Genomic DNA, 22,945 nt, shown 5'->3' on the forward strand with positions numbered 1-22,945 from the left:
TTGAAGGCTTATATAAAAATTTCAAGTTAAATTCTCTCTTTTAAATCTAAATTTAGCTATATATAAGGTTGCAGGATATATTCTTAACATTTTGGCCATCCACAAACTGAAGAAAGGAGCAAATTCTGGATGGGATGATGATTAATAACTGTTTATTGAAGTTTACACTGAGATAAATGCTTAAAAGGTGCTTTTTTCCACCTTTTATAGTACATTTTGTTTTAACAGACACTATATTAAATAACTTATATTTTTATTTTCGGAAAGTTAAAGTAATTAATCACCCAGCAGTTTTCCATAATGTTAACGTAAATATTGATGAAGGCACCTTTCAACATTGTTTCTCTGCATAGTCCTTTTAGAAGATAATACACATCAAAACCAGAAATAAAAAAATAATACAAACACAATCGTAAAAAGTATTAAAAGAAGCCAATATTATAGTTTAAATAACTGTCAAATGTGGTAATGGATATACATAAATATGATAATATTGTAATAACCACTAAGAAGAAAGATTTATGAGGGACATGGTACTACAAAGTTTTATTGTGTCCTTTCTTTAAGCTGCTCACTACAAAAATGAAACCTTGCTGATTTTGTTGTTAAGGTCCCTAAAAGAAACACCAAATCAACAAAGTAATGACAAACGCCTATGGCCTGTCCTTCACATATCTCACTTTTTCATCTATCTTTATACTACTCTTTTAGCTCATTTGGTCCAGCTTCAAGTGCACTTGTGTTTTACTGATATGCTGGAATTCTATGAGGAAGAAACAAAAGCATATGATATTTATTAACTTGATTTCTAGAAGGTTTTTGATTAGGTCCCACATGTGAAGCTGGTGATCAAACTAAAAGAAGTGGTAGATTGAGGTGTAATATGTATGTGGGAGCAAAATTATTTTGAACAATGGAAACAAAGAGTTATCCTGTTGTTTTTATGAATTGATGTTACAAATGCTTTCCTTTGAGATTTTAAGCTGGATTGAGAGCTTTTGTAGCCTCCTTAGCATTAGACCCGCATGTTACTTGGGTGGCGCAAACCATGCTTGAAGCATTAGTCCCAAATGTCACTCCGGCAACTGTACAGCTATGTCTTGTGGAAGTGTTAGAACCGAGAATTACTTGCACTGTAAAAGTGCTATCAGTGCTGCCATTCTTTGGGGGAATTATTTTTGAGTGTAGGTTTTCACTAATTATGAAATGTCTGCAATTTACCAACAATGAAGACTTTGATGAGAATACCCATCCAGCGCCCAAAATGAAGAAAATTTGGTAGATGTACCAGACTATTGTAGTAAATTTTCGAACTGTTTACATTCCGGACCACGATATAGGTATCAATAAAAGTCACATGGCTTATAAGGGCAGACTATCATGGATACAGTGCATCGTGACAAAAAGAGTAATATTTGGCGTAAAGCTTTATGAGCTTTGCAAATCTAAAATGAGATACATTTGGAATACAGTTCTGTACATATTGAAAGGGACAATGTTTGATACGAAATATAATCAGTGCGGCATTGCTATGTCATCGGTGCCGACTTTGATAGATGCTCTGCTGGAGAAAGGTTACTGTGTAACCCCTTGGATGACCCAAAACCTCTAAGAGAAAACTGACAAGGGGAATTTTAAATCATAAACCATTTATCCTCTTCAAAGAGGGAACACTCTTTTTACAGGACACTGTAACTAGATGCTCACCACATGCCGTAACAAGATTCACACCCTTTTCTGTTAGTTGAGGTCTTTTTATACACAAGTAAAAGTTACAAAATTAAATTACTTACATCACACAAGTTTCTTATCATCATTGGCAGCTTCTAGCTGCTAGCCGGATACAAGGCAAAATATATATTTTATATATTATAAATAAGCATGGTCAGGAAAAACACATACAGTTGTCCTATAGACAGATCATTAATTTCCAGCATCACATGTGAGCCTTGCCATTTTCAGCTCCTTTCTTTATCAGCACAAAAGTTGAATGTAGCTTCCAATCTTATGCAGTATGTAAAACAAATAGTTTCTTGCCGACAGCCTAATGTAGTCTATTTGCATCCTATCTCAGCAGCCCTAGGTTATTTAAAAACACCTTTCAATCACATAGTAAATGTACAAAATATGCTTAATTATTGTAAAATATAACATCAAAACTTCACAACTGTTAAAAATATCATAAGACAAATTAATAACCACATAACCATGGACAATTTTTATACTTCACCAGCACTATTTGACATCTTGCTGCAAAGAAGACTGACACATATGGAACAATGCATCCCAACCGTCATGGCATGCCTGAAGACGTTGGCAGAGCTAGATTACAGCGAGGTGTGCTACTATTTTAGCAAAAGGATAAAGTGCTTACGCTGAAATGGAAGTACAAGATAGATGTCTGTCTTTTTAGCACTGTAGATGAGGCAGCTACAGTCACTGTACATATAAAAGGCAACACGTAGGTTACAAGCCTTGTGCTGTTTTCACCTACAATAACATAATGGGCAGTGTAAATCATGTGGATCAAGAATTGAGTTTCTATCATGTTATGCTGAGGCAACAAAAGAAATACTACAAAAAGATATTTTGCCATCTGGTTATGCAAACAAAAAGCTGGTAAAACTTTATCTCATGTAGAATTTACATGCCAGCTTGTAGAACTAATCATTGCCGCCCACACATCCACCATCCACAGTGGTGGTTCGTAGTATGTATCATGATCATGACTGAGAGAATAATGGCTGTTACAAACGCAAATCAAATGTATGTGTTTACTTTTTGGAACTGCCTTGTGTTAGAAGCCTTTAAGTACCATGACACCCTATTGGCTCTAGGGGTTAGACAGAAAACCTACAAATTTATTTGCTTTACCCAGCTGTGTCTCTCTCTTACCAAACTGTTGAAAGACCATCTCACACCATGAACTGAAAAGGACAACACAATGAAGAGCACAGCTCTGCAGCCATATTGAGACAGGCATGCGGACTGTTCTGAAGAAAGCTGTCCATAAATGATGCCTTAACTAGAGACATTTTAATCAACTAGCAAGTCTGTGTGCCGCCTGAAACTACACATCAGTATTTATCAGGTTGTATGGTTGCCAATATTCAAATGTACTTTGAATATTGTTATTTATGAATATTATTAATAATGCATTATTTAAATTGTAATTTAACTCCTGCTTGTCTTTTACTACACCTAATTGCCTGAGGTTATGCATGTAGAAAGGAAGGTGGGGAGAAGTTATATGGTACAGTACCTTATAAACAGTAGTAAGTCTGGGAGATTTAAGGCATTCTGACAAAGGCAACATTTAATAATACAAAAGGGGAAAGTAGAGTAAAATATTACTCTACCAAGACAAAACACCTTTTTAAATCATAATGATAACTGAAATCACCCAAATGGGCCTGATCAAAAGTTTACGTACCCCTGAATCTTGGGGCTGATAATATATACACAAGTTGACACACACAGGTTTAGATTAAGGGTAATTAAGGAATAGCGTCCAGACCTTTAACTTCTTCAATTGTAATCAGTATATAAGTAGTCAGTTTTAATTGATGCAGAGTTGCACTGACTTTGCTGGATATTGAGCCATGGGGAAATCATAATAATAAGTTTTATTTATGTAGTGCCTTTCATACACTCAAGGACACTTTATGGTTCAATAAACAAATTAACAAGACAATAGAAATTACATATAAGAAAATGAATAATACTCATTGAAGAGATCTGTTTTTAACAGGAGTTTGAAATGAATAATATATTTTTCCTCACAAAGGCTGAGAGGAAGAGCATTCCAAATATTAGGGGCTATCACACTGAAAACTCAGCCACTCATAGTTACTAACCTGTATTTAGGTACAATGTGTAAGTTAGCATCTGATGATCTTAATGTACGAGCAGGAGTGTAAGGAAGCAGCAGTTCAGGTAGATAATGAGGGGCTAAACCATGAAGGGTTTTAAAGGTGAGAAGAATTTTGTATTTCAATCTTGAAAAGACTGGTAACCAATGCAAATCATAAAGCACAGAAGTGATTTGAGTAGTTTTTTAGTGTGTGTAAGTAAACGAGCAGCAGAATTCTGAAAATATTGTATACTATTGATATATTTAGTTGGGAGGCCATAAAACAATGTATTGCAATAGTCCAGGCGCGTAGTGATGAAAGCATGAATCAATGTTTCAGTATCCTTTACAATTAAGAAAGAATGCAGATGAGCAATTTTGTGAAGATGAAAAAAGCTGTCTGTACTATTGAGCTAATCTGCGGTTGAAAAGTAACAAGCTGATCGAAGATGACACCCAAATTATGGACCGAGGCTGAGGGTTCAACCAGGATCTCAGCGACGTCACTTTTTAGCCCACGAAGGGTTGAGAGGACAGATTTGGCACCAACTAATAAGATTTCTGTTTTATCAGGATTAAGTCATAAAAATTATCTGCTATCCAATGATTGATTTCCGAAATGCAATCAATCACTGCAACAGGGGAAGATGTTGCAGTTTCATCAACACTTATATAAAGTTGTTTGTCAACGGCATAGCAGTGGAAGGTTAGACCATACCAATGAATAATCTCACCTAAAGGGAGCATATAGATGTTAAAGAGAAATTGGACCCAGAACTGTCCCTTGAGGTATACCTTGTGTGAGTAAGGTAGAGGCACATTTATGTTTCCTAATGAAGACATAATACTGGTGATCACTAAGGTATGATGTGAACTAAGAAAGAGCAGCACCAGAAATACTAATACCTGAAAGTTGGGACAATAAAATGTTATGGTTAACTGTATCAATTGCTGCGCTTAAGTCAAGGAGAACTAGAACAGCGGCCATCCCAGAATCTATGGTTACAAGTAAGTTATTGGTTACCTTAAGTAAAGCAGTTTCAATGCTATGTAGGGCTCTGAATCCAGATTTAAAAGGCTCAAACAACTTATGCAAGTTTAAGTAATCATTCATTCGAGCAGCAACAACCTTTTCTAAGATCTTAGACGTAAATGGAAGGTTAGAAATTGGGCAATTAAAATTTTAGCTTAATGGATCAAAGCCAGGTTTTTTTTAACACTAGAATTACCAGAGCCAACAAAAAACTTGTAAATCCGGCCCACCTTAAATCCCTTCGCACCTCTCCATCAGCATCTTTTGTCTTCTAAATGTGTTGATAAGCCCAAGCATTAAGCAGCCTGCTATAGCATCCCCCCACCACCTCAGATTGGGCAAGAAGTTCTCCCAGTTCCTGTCTTGATTGATTATCTGGGAGTGAGCTACCCAGAATTGTAAGGGGAAATATTTGATGTATATTTTGTGTCTGCAACAATCTATGTAAACACATTGTTAAAACAGAAACATTTTTCATGTTTTAGTAATAAATGGCAAAATGCAGACATGAACTATATAAAGTGTGAAGGCTAATGGCCAAGTATCAAATAAACACTTTCACAAAAGGTGCAAGTACAATATGACAGCTTCCGTGGTACTGTGGTTAGAACTGCCGACCTATAATCTAAAGGTCGAGAGTTCAAAAAAAGCTCCCCAGGAAATTTACTGTTTTGAGTAGTGAGCTGCTCTTATTGTTAATATTATATAATAAAAACATACATTTGATTTGTGTTAGTAACAGCCAGTGTAAATTTATAGTACTTGTAAAAGTTAGATTTTGTTTTTTTCACTTTTATTCTGTCAGTCACGGTCACGATACAACACCCACCCCCTGCCCCAGATCTGACGTGATTACTTTTTATCTGAAACTGGCAATAACTGTAGATGTTAGTGGTGTTTTGAGACAATGGAACTGGAAATTCTCTGATCTAGAGGGATAAAAACTGACACACAAATGCTGCTGAATTTGCCGCCTTCGTATCTCACCGTCACTTGATTTTTTTTTTTTTTATTCAGTTTTGTTCCTGCTTACGCAATTACTATGCACCTTATGGTCCATGATGTCAAAGCTGCACTGACAAAAAATCTGAGACATAGGTATATATATTTGTAATAACTCTTGTTATGACCTGTATAGTACATTTCGGAAAACATTATGGCACTGATGCAACTTTATTCATATTATTCATATTCATTCGCATGCCTTCATGCACTTGTAATCAGTGACCGTGTTATTTTTTTTTTCCGATCTTGCCCATGCAGTCTCCACTTTTTGCTGCACAGTGCTGTTTCTATTGTACTCCAGGACATGCAGAGGATAGAATAGTACAGTAGAGGTCAGTTCCTCGCTATATGCAATCATCAGATTCAAATGTTAGCAGTTCCCACACAACCAAGGACCGTCCTTTCTACGTTTACGACATGTGTACCTAGATATGAAAGTGCCTGTCAGTAGTGTTCAAAAGTTAGGGGTTCTGTTGTTACCAAACCATGGTCAGCTAGACCAACTAAGATTTAAGCCACAACTGCCCAGAATCATTTGTCAAGATGCCAAGAAAAATTTTGTGTGTGTTCCGTGTTTACAACGATCTGGGTAAATGTAGGATGACAGGAAATGCTGAACACATACCTAAAACACAAACTGTTTTCATGTTATACTACTACTGACAAAATTTTGACATGAAGTGTATAATGTGTCGAGACTGAAGTCCAAATATCAAGTAAAACGCTTTCACAAAAGGTACACTTAACAAAACAGGTGCGCTTTTATTCAAGATTATAACTGAAGAAAAAGAAATCTGGTTAAGGTACGACACCTACACAATGGTTGGGTGGTGCAGTAGTAAGAACTGCTGACTCATAATCAAAAGGTCACGTTTTCTGGCACTTCCCAGAATTAGCATTTTGAATAATGAGCTGCTCTTATTGTTACTATTATATAATAAAACATACATTTGATTTGTGTCTGTAACAGCCAGTATAAATTTATGGTACTTGTAAAGGTTAGTGCCCGAGTTGTGCTGTGGCGGTTGGGATAGCAGGCTGCTTGCTGCTTGTGCTGATCGACACATTTGCAAAACAAAAGATGCTAATAGAGAGGTTCGAAGGAAGTTAAGGAGTTTTTTCGTAGCTTTCAGGGATTCTAGTGTTAATGCTATTCTGTGATGCCTTATAGTTTAATTTGGATTCTATTAGAAGTAAATGAAATGTGTTTTGCCTGATCAGTCATCTTTTCTTTAAAGTATGGTACACATCAAAAAAATTCTGAAGTATTTAGAAGTTTAATGTCCTTGGGACAGTAGCCAGCATCCCTGGATATGGCACCAGAGGAAAATTGACCCCAGAATGGGCATAAGGATAGTGAGCATGATAGGTAAAAGGCAGGACAACTTCCAAAGAGATAAAAAAATGAACTCCAAGGTCATAGATCTTCAGTATCTGATCGCACCACATGTTGCTTTTTGAATAAAACAGGGTTCAATGGAAGAAAACCCAGAAGGACTCCAATGCTGAAAGAAAAGCATAAAAAATCCAGACAGGGATTTGCATATTGGCAAGCCACAATGCTTCTGGGAGAATGTCCTTTAGACAGATGAGACAGAATGTGAGCTTTTTGGCAGGTCATATCAGCTCTATGTACACAAACCAGAAAACGAAGCTTTCAAAGAAAAGAACATCGTATCTACTGTGAAACAGGAGGATGCTTGGTTATGTTTTGGGCTACTTTGCTGCATCTGGCAAGTGGTGCCATGTGTCTTCCCAGGGAACAATGCAATCTCAAGACTATCGGGACATTCTGGAGGAAAACAATACTGCCCAGTGTCTGAAAGCTCTGTCTCAGTCACAAGTCATGGATGCTTCAACAGGTTAATTGCCGAAACACAGCTAATAACACCTAAAAATGGCTAAGAACAGAATATTGGACTGTTCTAAAGTGGCCTTCTATGAGCCATGATTTGATTTGTATCAATTATATATGGAAAGCACTGAAACATTGCTCTACTGAAGTCTAGAGAAGGTACTCTTCAAACTTGACACAACTGGTGTAGGTGCAGAAGTCTCATTGAGAGTAACAGGAATCACTTGTTTGCTGTGATTGCCTTCAAAGGTTGTCCAACAAAATATTAGGTGAATGGTTCCATAATTTTTGTTCATACCATTTTCATTTGTGTTATTATTTGAAATATTCCATTGAATTAAAATTCTAAAACTTAGTCTGATTTTTGTTAAATTTGGAATAAACATTGATGGGTTCCAGTTACTTTTGTTATTTTCAAGTTATTTCAGAGATAATTGTTGGTCCTACTTTTCTTGGTTTGTTTCCTAATGGGATGAGAGCCATATGTGCACCATAGGGCGGTTTTTTGATGGGATAGCAGGCTGCTTGCTGTTTGTGCTGATCGACACATTTGCAAAACAAAAGATGCTCATGAGGAGATATGTTTGAAGGAATTTAAAGTGGCCCGGGATTACAAGTTTTTTTGTAGGCTTCTGGGATTCTAGTGTTAAAAACAGCTCTGACTTCAACTCCTATATTATTTATCCCTGACTTTACTATTCCATTTATCCTCTAGACCAACTCCAAAGAGGCTTCGAGGATTCTAGTGTTAAGTCATAAACTACAACTTCTGCCAAGGGGTTCCATGTTACTGTATTGGGTGCCACCTTCTTTGTCAATGTTGTGAAAGACTCTGCCCTTTCCGAGAACCAGGGAACAAATAATCTGTAATATCCCATGAGTCTGAGAAAGGCTGCCATCAAGGGATGTGAAAAGTTTATTTTGATATGATTATTTTATGGATGTCAGTCTATCTGACTGAGTTGCAGACTTTGTTGTTTGAATGTGATTGATCTATAGGTATCAGAGGAATACAAACCAAGAAAATCCCACTCTCTTAATTTTGATGAGAATTGCATCATTTGGTTTGCTAAAGAGAATTTCTTGAGGCTGGGGAGATGTTTAGGATTGATTTTAAGTACAGCATGCCAAGATATTAGTTCAGGTCTTAATCTGATGTAAGAGCCTCATGTGCCATGCCGAAAAAGAAAGGCTACGTACACTGAGTTTACTCTGTTTATACACTGAAATTGTGATTATCCATAGTCATTGATTGCTCAATTTTCTTTACTGTGTCTTTACTAGAAGAAGTATGTAAAAGTGTAGGGTGCACAAAACAGTTTTTCTAAAAGTGAGTAGTTTACCCACAGTATCCATTCTTCATTCCTCTTTTGTACAACTTGTATTGATTCAATTGAGTAAATTAGACCTCTTCTTTCGGTAATGGTACTCAAAACACTGTTATTCATCATCACTATTCCTTGTGATGATGCAGGTTCTTCTCTATGCTCCCATCTTCCTTTTGGGAGCTCTTGAACCTGACACCGTCGGTAATGTCACCGGAATAGCTGATCAGTGAGGACACAATGAAGCAAGGGGATGATGCATAAAGGTGCAAAAGTGATTTTATTTAAAAACAGTGTTCAAAATAAATAGTGCAGTGCTTCTGAAAATCATTAAATAAATAATTCATTTAAAAACAGTGAAAAGGTGGAGGTTAAAATTCAATGAATAAATCCATAAAAACGAGGTTAAAATACTACGGCTAGAAGCAGTCCTTTAAAACAAAGCCCGGGGCCTTCTTCTACTAGCGGCTCCCCTGCTTCTCCCATCCAGGCTATGGACCAGGGGAGTTGCCCTACTTGCAGGTGACCTTCTGTTTCTGCTGGTCTGTTCGCCTTCCAGACCCTGGCTCCGGTGGGCTCTACCAGACCATGACTTGGGCTTCCCTTTGGCCAGGGTGGTCATGCTGGAGCTTTCACCTGCCAAGTCCCAGACTCCTGCAGCAAGCCAACAACCTTCCAGTCACTCCTGCTCCTCCAAAGCGCTCAGCAGGAGCGACCACTTCCAGCTGTCCCCGAGTGTCGGCCTAACACTCCCAAGGGGCTGTCCTTCCAGCTGCCTGCTCTTTCTAGTGAGCCTGCTCACTCACGCTTGAACGCACCAGCTTTCAGCTTTCTGCCTCCTTCTCCCATAACCTCGGTGTACTTTTTTTTTTCCTCCCCCTCCGCACTCGCACTCCTACTATATATAATGGGGATGTGGCTCGTGTGTGGCTATTAGCAGCTCCCGGCATAAATTACAGATGTGGACGATTCCTCACCCATGCACTTAAGCAAGAAAATGCATCTCGAAGCGCCCGAGAGTGGATCCGGCCACACTACCATGCCCCCTCTTTAAGCCCTGAGTATGGAGATTATTTATTTATTTATAAACTGGGCTTTCATCTGAGCCGTGGACCCGCTATACCTCATTCCTGTTTATATAATCTAAAGTAATACACCTGAGCATAAGATAAAGGCACCTTTTTCCCTTTGATATGCTATAATTATTATAAACTGATAGATGGGCAGAAAGGAAGGAAGTGAGGTAAATAAATCCTGAAGGACATTTCAGGGATACAGCAAGCAAAAAAGCCACAAATATTCATATAAAAAGAATGTATAATAATCTTGCTATCAAAGTGTAAATACACATATAACATGAATTATCTTTAAGTAGATTTAAAAGGTGTAGTGTTTGCCAAGTGTAAAGGGATTAGAATTGAGCATACTTATAAATATAAATATTCAGTACACAGGGTGTACAGAAAAAGCACATCATTATTAAAATGTGTACTAGATCAATTCAGTACCATTCAGTGAACACCTCCTCAATCTAAGTGACTCGTTATTGAACCTGATTTCTGAGGGTAGAAAAACCTTAACCAGCACTCCTTGAAGCAATGTATTTGTCTCAGTCTGTTGCTAAATGCAGTCCTCTTTTTTAGCCAACTCTCATACAGGGGATAAGAGTCCAGGATAGTCCGCTTAATGTGTGACCTCTGTTCAACCACGTCCTTCTGTGAGTCCAGTCTGACTCCCAAAAATTGAAATTGCTTAGTTTAGTTTAGTTTATTTATTATGTTGGCATTACTTGTACTAGTGTCATTTCCCCAGCACACTATAGCATAAAAAATACACTGGCCACAGAAGACTGATTGAAAACCTGTACAAATGGCCTGTATATACCAAACAACCTCAACTTCCTCAAAAAATAGCAGCTGCTTTGACCCTTCCTATATGCAGCCACTGTGTTGGTACTCTACTCAAGCCTGACATTCAGATGCACCTTGATGTAATTGTATGTCCTCTTCACTTCTGCATTTTCACCATCAATGAGAACCGGGGCAAAGTGGGCTTCACTCTCCTGAAGTGTACGATTATCTTCTTTGTCTAAGTGATGTTGTGAAGCAGGTGGTTCAGTTGGCGCCGTTCAATAAATGCCTCCACAAGTGTCCTGTATTAATTCTCCTGTCTACTGATGATACACCCAATTATGGCTGTGTCATCGGAAACTTTCTGCAGATGACATGATTCAGTATTATATCTAAAGTCTGAGGCGTGTATTGTAAACAGGAGGCGAGCCAGTACAGTTCCCTATGAAAACACTATGCTAATCAAGACTATGTTAGATACACAGTTCTTAAGCCTCATATATTGTGACCTGAAAGTTAAATAGTCCATTATCCAGGCCACATTGGTAACTACCCTTAATAAAGTGTGAACATACTTTTAGTAATTACCAATAGAACTATGGCATTATAGACATCTCCTATTTTTGTGTATTTTGCAGTCTCTTTGATATGGGTGGAGAGTATTACTGTTATTCATCTGATATAACCTGCACATTCCCAGCCAATGGATCTTTTACTACTGACCAACGGGCCATCTATGAAGCAGTGCTGAAGTCATCCCGTGCAGTTATGGCAGCAATCAAACCAGGTAAGAGAAATGTATATATTTATGACAAGTATATAGTAGTTATAATATTTAAACTTCATAGAATGTTCTATGAATAAGCAGAAAAGTATATATTGACAATTTAAACTGATTCCTGTCTTAGGCATACTGTATGCTAACAAGTACAGATATTGATCTTTCTACTGGTAGAAGCCATGCTACTATAGTTACTTAATGGTATTGTATTTTATAATGTTATTGTCCACATTTTTTTAATTCAAAACAAATAACGGCCAACTTTCATAAACTTATTCAGCATTATGGAAGCTATTCAGCCTTGCATGGTGGTAGTAGAGACCTTTTCTGGTACATTCACAACTATGTAATTGCCCTACACAATTTCAACTCATTTGTGAGTAATAGATATACTCCTGTATGCATCAATGTTTTTCAAGCCTGTGTACAAAGGCCTCCTGCTTGTATGCAAGTCATACACTATACTGCAAGCACAGATGGTCCTATATCTGCAATCACTCTAATTTTTACAATTGTTAAAAGGATGTATGTTTTCATGCCATGGCATTTGGCATATTTCTTTTGTTCTCATCTCCCAGCTTGGTAAGAATATTCAGAAGTTATATATCTGTACAAAAACGCTGATGAACCGGAAAAGTCTTTTTAATTTTAAAGTGCAAAGAGATTTCTGCAAAGTGATCTAAATTAATTAGAAAATATAAAGCACAAAATAATTAGTCCTGTAAGTGTTCACTGGTGCAGCCAGTTGGTTTTAGAAGTTACATAAATAGTTCAATGGAGATCACCTGTGTGTTGACAAGAGGTTTCATTTGATTGTAGTATAAGTGCTTGTGTATCTGGCAGGTCCAGTTTGTGCAGAGTCAGTACCATGACCCAACCTACACAATGAAGACAAAAGAACATTCCAACCAACTTCATGAAAATGTGATTGAAAAGTACAAGTCAGGGGATGGATACAAGAAAATATCCAAGCCAGTGAATATTTCTTAGAATACAGTTAAGTCAATTGCTATAAAAAGGAAAGAGAATACCACCGCTGTAAATCTGTCTAGTGCAGTCCATTAACAAAAACTGAATGATCATGCAAGAAGAACTGGCTAAGTTTGGAGAGACTCTGCTTGCAACTGTTTCCTCTGGACTTCAGCAGTCACAGAGTTAGGAGAGAATGGCAAAGTTCAGAAAAAAAGTTAGAATTTGCCAGGGGCATATGAGAGACTGTGAAGACACCTGAAAGACGATTCTGTGGTCTGATGACAACAAAATTGAACTTTTTGGCAATCTGACTAAACCCTATGCTTGTCATAAGCCAAATACTACACATTATTCAGAACACAAAGCCTACTGCGAAGCATTGTAGAGATACTTTTCTGCAGTAGGCCCTGGATGACTTATGAAGAGGGTCAAACGAATGCAGCAAACTAAAAGGAAATCCTGTAGAGGAACCTAATACAGTCTGCAAGAAATCTGTGCCTTGGGAGAAGATTTGTTTTCAAGCAAGACAACCACCGCAAGCAAAAATCTGCAGGAATGGTTTGAAAAAAACAATGTTAAGTGGCCAGGTCAAAGTCTAGATTTCATTCCAGTCTTAAGTCTGTCAGTGGGTTTACATGCACTGTAATAACCTGATTATTCACAGAAATCTGGTTTCTAAAATACCATGTAAATTCTTATTCCTGTTATGGAACCAGCTTATTTGTGTCTGAGAAACATGGTTAACAGACATAGATTTCTCTTCAAGCAACCTGGTTGTATTGCCATGTAAACATTTAACCAGATGACAGTTTAGGAAATTTTGGTCAGCACGTGTCCATTATACTCTGTTCACCAGCTTAGCATCTCACACACTTTCAGCAGGAACAGGTGGAACTGTCCAAAAGATTACATTTCTTGAGGCATCGACTCAGGCGATTATATTATTACTTCTCCTGGTTGAAATAATCTGTCTTAGTATCTCAGAAATTATTCAGTTTATGTTGATGAGCTAAACATACAGTGATAAGCTCAGCAGCACAGTCTTAAGAGCAGTAGTGTAACATGTAAAAAGTAATGTGCATGAGAATCTTAACAGCATACTTATTTTATTGAATTAAAATTACCTATGTTAATATAATTAAAAGGAATAACAGCATGTTTAAATACCAGTCCAATTATACCAAAATAATATAGGGAAAAAAAGCTCGGACTCCAAGATGGGAACTGTCTTGCATTAGTGTTGCACTTTGTTATGCTTGATAACTGTTTTAAGCTGCATTTGTTATACTCCTAGGTGTTTCATGGCCTGACATGCATCGTCTTGCAGATAGAATTCATTTGGAAGAACTGACAAAAATCGGTATCCTTCAAGGTAATGTGGATGAAATGGTGAAAGTTCACTTGGGTGCCATATTTATGCCTCATGGTTTGGGACATCTTCTTGGAATTGACGTACATGATGTTGGAGGATACCCAGAGGTTTGTGAAAGTTACTATATATTTTACAATAAATATACAATATTGTGTTTTTGGAACCATAAAATAATGTTAGCCTTACCTTACCCTCTGGCACTAGAGCCCTTGATGAGCCTTGGCCTCCCTTATAATATTCCACCATTGTGATCTATTGACTGTGCTCCTTCTCCTTGTCCTTAAACCATATTCCTAAATTTCTCCTCCACATCATCAATGTATTTTTTCCTGGATCTTTCTACTTCTTCCATCTGGCTTTCCTCTGTATAACATTTCACTCTAATTTCCCCAATCTTCCTAGTCTTCTTAATTTCGGTGATCAGGTCCAGCTACTGACATAAGTCATATAGGTTTTCCACCTACTTTTGTTAAGGCCCAGGTTTCGACTCCATACATCACAGTTGGTCAGAAGATAGTTATATATTTGTATATGTTCTACTGTGTATATTTTGTTCTGGGAAATTAATGAGGATTTTAAGAGTTTTTCAAAAGCAAAGCAACACCCATTGGAACCAGCAAGTTTTGCCTTAATCTCTATATGAATATCATCCTTTGCTGTTATTGTTGCTCTTAGGTATCTAAATTCGGCTACCGTTTCAAACACATACTGCTTTATCCTGGGATTCCGAACATTAACAAATGTATGTTCACATCTTGTGTTGATCATAATTTTTCTGTCATATGCTTGCCTAAAACCTATAAATAGCTGTGCTTGTAGCTAACATATTTCTAATAAAGATTATGTTATGAGTGGTGAACCTTTCATTTCCAAACCTACTTTAACAGTCACCTAATAAGAGGGACCAGCACCGATCTTTGGGGCACTCCCAGGCCCGCCACCAGAAATATTTGGGCCCCAGACAACTGGATACGTGTGGGCCCCTCTGCCTTCCCCCGGGTCCCCATATGCCAAAAAAAAAAAATCAAACGTGAAGGGGCCCCCTTCCGTTAGGGCCCTGGACCTAGCACTCCCATGCTTGTCTGTTGTGCCCATGACATCTCTCCATACCAAGACACATGGGAGGATCTGCCCAAGAGGTAGGACTTAAACCACATGAGGGTAGACCCAATGGTGAAAAGGTCAGAAAGGGTGGCAAGGATGTTATAATAGTTGACCACATCAAAAGCAGAGGAGAAATCCACCGGGATGAGCACAGATGACAGGTTTCTAGTTCTTTTATACCGTAACGTTATCAACAACGGTGAGTAGAGCCATCTCCATGGAGTGGCCCTTCTTGAATCCTGACTGATTAGTTCTGTAATTACCTACTTGAAATGGATCAAGAGTGAGCTTCTCAAGGATAGGAGTGAGAACAGTGTAGGAATAGTGCCTGTGTTGAGTGAGGTTGAAAGATTAACACTAGAATTACCAGAGCCTACAAAAAAACTCGTAATTCCGTCCCACCTTAAACTGCTTCTTAAATCCCTTCACACCTCTCCGCCAGCGCCCTTTGTCTTCTAAATGTGCTGATAAAGAGCAGCCGGCTATTCCATCCCCCCACCAATTTAGAACGTGCATGAACTTCTCTCAGCTCATGCCTTGATTGAGTATCTGGGAGTGAAGTGGAGTTTTAGAGTGAAATAATAGATCGTTGTTTGGAACACACGCATTTCATGTCTGTTCCGTTTCTACAGTAATCTGTGTCAACACATTGTTAAAACAGAAACTTTTTTTATATTCTAGTAGTAGATGACAAAATGTAGGCATAAACTATATAATGTATGAAGCCTGAAGTCCAAATAGCAAAGAAACATTTTCACAAGAATAACACAATTGCACTTTTATTCAAACATATAACTGCAGAAACAAAAAGCCGCCTTAACATGCGACATTGACACCAGTTTACTGTAACTGACTCCGTGGTTCAATAGATCAGCCCCGCTTGGGAATCAAGTGGTGACGGGTTCGATCCTGCGCCCCTCCGTTTTGAGAAGTAAACTGCTCTTAGTCTTACTGTTTTAGAATAAAAGCATACATTTGATTTCAGTCTGTAACAGCCGGTGCAATTTATGATCTTTGTAAAGGTTAGCTTTTTTTTTATTCACTTTTCACTCTCTCAGTCGCTCAGAATCAATCCATACAACCCCATCTGACACGGCTGTTTTCACTAAAGACGCGCTTATAGCTCTGCAGTGTACCACGATGCATACTAACGCTACCCCCAAGGTTCTGACACACAAACGCTGGCGAAGCTGCCTTCTTGTATCTCACCGTCACTTGCTTTTCTTTTATTCAGTTTTATTGAGTGTTCCTGCCAGTCCCCGCATGTTGCTGTATGCTTTTTCTTTTGTACTCCAGGACATGCAGAGGAAAGAATGGTAAAGACCAGTAACTTCGGCGCTATATGCAATCATCAGACACTCCCCATCTGCCCGTGTCGCTCAAACACAGGAACATATATTGGTGTAAAGTATAACAAAAGTGCACTTTTATTCAAGTGCACTTTTTCCATCGCCTTTTCCTGTAAGAAGCAGTGTACACACTTCTCTCTATGCTGTGGTTTCTATTACACACCTGAAAGAAAGAGACAATATATGTGAAAATATAATCGCACTAATGCAATATTATTTGAAAACGAACAGCGTCAGATCGGGTGTGAATTTATGCAGGAACTGGAAATTCTCTGATGCGGACCCTTCCCCCAGGGAAGAAAGTACAGTGTCAGGTGCTCATTCAGTGTAATAGAAACCATAGCACAGAGAGGTGTGTACACGGCAACAAGTACACGGTCGTAAATGTAGGAAGGACGGTCCTTGGGTGTGTGGGAACTGTTAATATTTGAATGTGATGATTTTATATAGCACGGAATGAAAATCTGCACTTCTTAGCATTGCACCATGCAAGATGTCGATCAATCGCCTACTGTAACTTGCTTTCTTTCTTCTTCGGTTATACAGGTAGTTTTGAATAAAAGTGCACTTGTTTTGTTTGCGAAATGAAGTGTCTGCGTGCACTTTTCGTGGCATTACACGTGTATTTTTTGAGCATGCCCGTTTGAGCAGTATAAAAGTATTGAAAAGTATAACAAAACAACGGGCAGATGGGGAGTGTCTGATGATTGCATATAGCGCCGAACTTACTGCTCTTTACTATTCTCTCCTCTGCGCCCTGGAGTACAAAAGAAACAGAATACAGACGCGCTATAGCTCTGTGCTGTACCACGATGCATACTAACGCCCCCCAGGTTCTGACACACAGACGCTGGCGAAGCTGCCTTCTTCGTATCTCACCGCCACTTGATTTTCTTTTTATTCAGTTTTATTGAGTGTTCCTGCCAGTCCCGCATGTTGCTGTATGCTGGATATGTTCATATGTATTGTCTCTTTCTTTCAGGTGTGTAATAGAAACCACAGCATAGAGAGAAGTGTGTACACTGCTTCTTACAGGAAAAGGCGATGGAAAAAGTGCACTTGAATAAAAGTGCACTTTTGTTATACTTTTACACCAATATATGTTCCTGTGTTTGAACGACACGGGCAGATGGGGAGTGTCTGATGATTGCATATAGCGCGGTTACTGGTCTTTACCATTCTTTCCTCTGCATGTCCTGGAGTACAAAAGAAAAGCATACAGCAACATGCGGGACTGGCAGGAACACTCAATAAAACTGAATAAAAAGAAAAGCAAGTGACGGTGAGATACGAAGAAGGCAGCTTCGCCAGCGCTTGTGTGTCAGAACCGGGGTAGCGTTAGTATGCATCGTGGTACACTGCAGAGCTATAGCGTCTTTAGTGAAAACAGCCGTGTCAGATGTGGTTGTATGGATTGATTCTGAACGCGACTGAGAGAATGAAAAGTGAATAAAAAAAAAAGCTAACCTTTACAAAGATCATAAATTGCACCGGCTGTTACAGACTGAAATCAAATGTATGCTTTTATTCTAAAACAGTAAGACTAAGAGCAGTTTACTTCTCAAAACGGAGGGGCGCAGGATCGAACCTGTCACCCTTGATTCGCAAGCGGGCTGAATCTATTGAACGACGGAGTCAGTTACAGTAAACTGGTGTCAATGTCGCATGTTAAGGCGGCTTTTTGTTTCTGCAGTTATATGTTTGAATAAAAGTGCAATTGTATTATTCTTGTGAAAATGTTTCTTTGCTATTTGGACTTCAGGCTTCATACATTATATAGTTTATGCCTACATTTTGTCATCTACTACTAGAATATAAAAAAAGTTTCTGTTTTAACAATGTGTTGACACAGATGACTGACATGAAATGCGTGTGTTCCAAACAACGATCTATTATTTCCACTCTAAAACTCCACTTCACTCCCAGATACTCAATCAAGGCATGAGCTGAGAGAAGTTCGTGCACGTTCTAAATTGGTGGGGGATGGAATAGCCGGCTGCTCCTAGCTTCTCTTTATCAGCACATTTAGAGAACAAAGGACACTGGTGGAGAGGTGTGAAGGGATTTAAGAAGCAGTTTAAGGTGGGACGGAATGACGAGTTTTTTCGTAGGCTCTGGTAATTCTAGTGTTAAAGAAGAGAAAGTCTGTAGGGAATAACTGTCCAGATGGATGTCTGGGTCCATGAAGACTAGAAGTGGACTCCCAACATCTGAAGAGAGGAGAGCAGTTAGTCAAGGAAGTTCTTTAGTGAACTGAGATGGCAGTAAAGAACAAAATTGTTAATGTTAATAGGGTAGGAGGCAGTGTCTGAGTGGTACTCAAAGGAAGTGTAATTGCATACATTACCCTGTAGTGAGAATCTCCAGTTCTTAGAGAATAGAATATCTGTCCCTCCACCACTTCCAGTGGACCCACAGGTACGAGAGAAATAGAAGCCAGAGGAAAGGGCCTTCTGTGTTGCTGTATTCCCTGGCCTGGTCCGTGTCTCAGTCCCACAACTTGGAGTCTCTGCACATCTATTATCAATCATTATGTGGTCCATTTAATTAATCATTGCTTCATCCGGGGCACAATATGTTACTTTCTTTTATGTGGAAAGTAAGTACTACTAATTATCAAATTTTTGCTGCTGCAAAATTCACCAATTTCCATTCCATTGACTGTAAAGAATTTTCAATCAAATACTGAAAATGATCATTATAGTTATGATTATGTTAGTTTGTCCAGGTACTATGCAGAAAAATGGCTGTCATTCTTAAATGGTTCATACATTTTTTTGGTAAGCCCCTTAAATTAAAGCTGGAAGTCTACAATTCAATCACATAATGATTGCTTTATTTCAAATCTGTTGTGGTGGTGTACACAGCCAAAATTATGAAAATTGTGACCCTATCCAAATACTTATGGACCTAACTGTAGCTCTTCAATTCTAACATTTAACATATCTAGGTTTGTTCCTTCAGATCACTCAAGCTATTAATAGGTTTTATTACAATGGTTGTTTTACAGCCCAACCCCATTCTAGGAAGACCAGTATTTTTTTTTTTTTCCAAGGTTGTCCCCCTTAGTCTTTGGGAATCACTTTCTCTTACCACAGGGCAATGATATTGGCAGCACTTATTTAATGGCAGTGCAGATTTTTTGCAGCACTTATTTAATGATAATGACCTCCTTTATATTTTGTGGTATTTTTCCAGTCATACCTGTTAACAACCAGATGTAACCACCACTATTTGCTAATACTGCCACCTTGGTCCTGGCCTGTTTTTTTTTGTTATTCACAGCTAACCTATTTTTCTATATGCTGTTATATAGGCTATTGCCACCATTTGGGAACTCACTCAATAGCTGAGACTTGACCTTGGAAAATAATTTTAGCAATATGCCATAATTGTGTCCTGCAGAAAACACGTTTTTACTATCAAAAGTATACAGTATTTCATGTCAGCTTAATTCTCACCTATTAATGTTTGAAATGTTAGATTTTAACAGTGGTGACTAAAATACAGCTGTGGGTAAATAATTAGTATTTTTGACATTATTTTAAACTTACTGCCAAACTGTGATTGTTCTATAGTGTCAATACAAGATATACAGTTGTACTTGAAAGTTTGTGAACCCTTTAGAATTTTCTATATTTCTGCATAAATATGACCTAAAACATAATCAGATTTTTCACTCAAGTCCTAAAATTAGATAAACAAATATTATACATGGTCATTTATTGAGGAAAATGATCGAATATTACATATTTGTGAGTGGCAAAAGTATGTGAACCTCTAGGATTTGCAGTTAGTTTGAAGGTGAAATTAGAGTCCACTGTTTTCAATCAATGGGATGACAATCAGGTGTGAGTGGGAACCCTGTGTTATTTGAAGAACAGGGATCTATCAAAGTCTGCTCTTCACAACACATGTTTGTAGAAGTTTGTAGAAGTGTATCATGGCACCAACAAAGGAGATTTCTGAGGACCTCAGAAAAAGAGTTGTTGATGCTCATCAGGCTGGAAAAGGTTACTAAACCTTCCCTAAAGAGTTGTGGACTCCACCAATCCACAGTCAGACAGATTGTGTATAAATTGAGGAAATTCAAGACCATTGTTACCCTCCCCAGGAGTGGTCGACCAACAAAGATCACTCCAAGAGCAAGGCATGTAATAGTCAGCAGGGTCACAAAGGACCCCAGTGTAACTTCTAAGCAACTGAAGGCCTCTCTCACATTGGCTAATGTTCACGTTCATCAGTCCACCATCAGGAGAAGACTTCACAAAAATGGTGTGCATAGTAAGGTTGCAAGGAGAAAGCCACTGCTCTCCAAAAAAAACACTGCTGCTTGTCTGCAGTTTGCTAAAGATCACGTGGACAAACCAGAAGGCTATTGGAAGAATGTTTTGTGGACGGATGAAACCAAAATAGAACTTTTTGGTATAAATGAAAAGCGTTGCTTGGAGAAAGGAAAACACTGCATTCCAGCATAAGAACCTTATCCAATCTGTGAAACATGGTGGTGGTAGTATCATGGTTTGGGCCTGTTTTTCTGCATCTCGGCCAGGATGGCTTGCCTTCATTGATGGAACAATGAATTCTGAATTAAATTAGAGAATTCTAAAGGAAAATGTCAGGACATCTGTCCATGAACTGAATCTCAAGAGAAGGTGGGTCATGCAGCAAGACAACGACCCTAAGCACACAGGTCGTTCTACCAAAGAATGGTTAAAGAAGAATAAAGTTAATGTTTTGGAATGGCCAAGTCAAAGTCCTGACCTTAATCCAATTGAAATGTTGTGGAAGGACTTGAAGCGAGCAGTTATTGTGAGAAAACCCACCAAAATCCCAGAGCTGAAGCTGTTCTGTACAGAGGAATGGGCAAAAATTCCTCCAAGCCGGTGTGCAGGAATGATCAAAATTTACCGGAAATGTTTAGTTGCAGTTATTGCTGCAAAGGGGGGTCACTCCAGATACTGAAAGCAAAGGTTCACATACTTTTGCCACTCACAAATATGTAATATTCAATCATTTTTCTTAATAAATAAATGACCAAGTATAATATTTTTGTCTCATTTGTTTAATTGGTTTCTCTTTATCTACTTTTAGGGTTTGAAAATCTGATGATGTTTTAGGTCATATTTATGCAGAAATATAGAAAATTCTAATGTGTTCACAAACTTGCAATCACAACTGTATTATGAAGAGAGAAAGTGTACAGATATTTAGGTGCAGTTAGGTACTTTGTTAACTAATTTGAAATTTACAGGTTTTTTTACATATTTAGTAGGCATTTTTTTATTTCTTTTGTAAAAATTAATCATGTTAAAAAATAACGGTGATAATAGAATGTAAAATAATAGTAAATAATAATAATGATAATAATAAAATGATGGGTTAAATAGTGCATTACTAAAGTACATTAAATACTTGTTGTGGAACATTACTGTAATTAGAATGGTCATGGAAGAGGCATACACACATACATAGAAAGAGACTCTACAGAATATATAGGTGTGTGCCCTCAGACAGTATGTATTGTGTAACATCAGCATGAATAACAGGTAGATTGCTAAACCCTAGTGGATATGTGCAAACTTCCCTACTATTAAGGGTCTGTGGGCAATGTCCCCAAAATAACAAATTTTCTCTCATGTGAATCATCAGGGCTTATGAGTCCTACCTTCTTGTCCATTCAGCCGCAAACAATACTTAGGCTAGTTCATCCAGATTTCCTCATCCACACAGAAATCTCCCACATGCAGGCTGTTCTTTACCATCATTGTCTGCCACTGGAACCATCAGACCTCTCAAACCTCCTTTTCAAATAACCAGTGCCGCGGGATATCCAGACCCTGAATAGCACTCCTTTGAAAGCTGTAGAACATAAAGGATCCCTTTAGAGTTTATCATCAATCAGGTGGTTCTATATTGTCTCCCAGGTGCTATCACCCTGCACAAATACTTGGAGGTACTAGATCCCGTGGCACTGATACGTTCCTATGTCTACTACCATACTATACAATGTCATGTAGTTTATAAATGTAGTCCAGATACTATTGTGAGGTCTGAAATATCTTACATTGACAACAGATTCCAAGTTAAGTGATGCGCAAATTGCATCAATTGATATGCCGTTACTAGTTATTGGCTATGGAAAGTCTGTGGCTAATTGTATTTAGAAATTTTAAACAATACATTTCTCAACAAATTACCAAATGGAGAGGTAAATTCTATTTTGAACATTAGAACAATCTAGACGAGAACAGGCCATTCAACCCAGCAAATCTCATCAGTCCTTTCCACTTCTAAAAAATATCAAGTCAAGTTTTTTTTTTCTAATTATGGTACCTTTTAAATGTTGTTTACTTAAACTGAAAAGGCTCTTTTATTCTTCCTCCACAATTCTTCCCCTGTAGCCCTGGAATAAATCTCGCTATGCTATGTCCTTTTTGTAGCAT

General features: G+C 38.1%; 1 protein-coding gene across 1 annotated transcript in view; it reads left to right on the plus strand.

Annotated features, from left to right (window-relative positions):
• Positions 1–22,945, plus strand: part of pepd (peptidase D) — a 308,318-nt gene that overhangs the window by 215,573 nt on the left and 69,800 nt on the right. Inside the window, exons 12-13 of the mRNA XM_039763568.1 lie at positions 11,560–11,708; positions 13,969–14,153. Coding sequence (XP_039619502.1) covers positions 11,560–11,708; positions 13,969–14,153 — 334 coding nt within the window. The remainder of the gene's footprint in view (positions 1–11,559; positions 11,709–13,968; positions 14,154–22,945) is intronic.

This window comes from Polypterus senegalus, chromosome 9 (genome assembly GCF_016835505.1).
Source record: "Polypterus senegalus isolate Bchr_013 chromosome 9, ASM1683550v1, whole genome shotgun sequence".
NCBI classification, from domain to species: Eukaryota; Metazoa; Chordata; class Cladistia; order Polypteriformes; family Polypteridae; genus Polypterus; species Polypterus senegalus.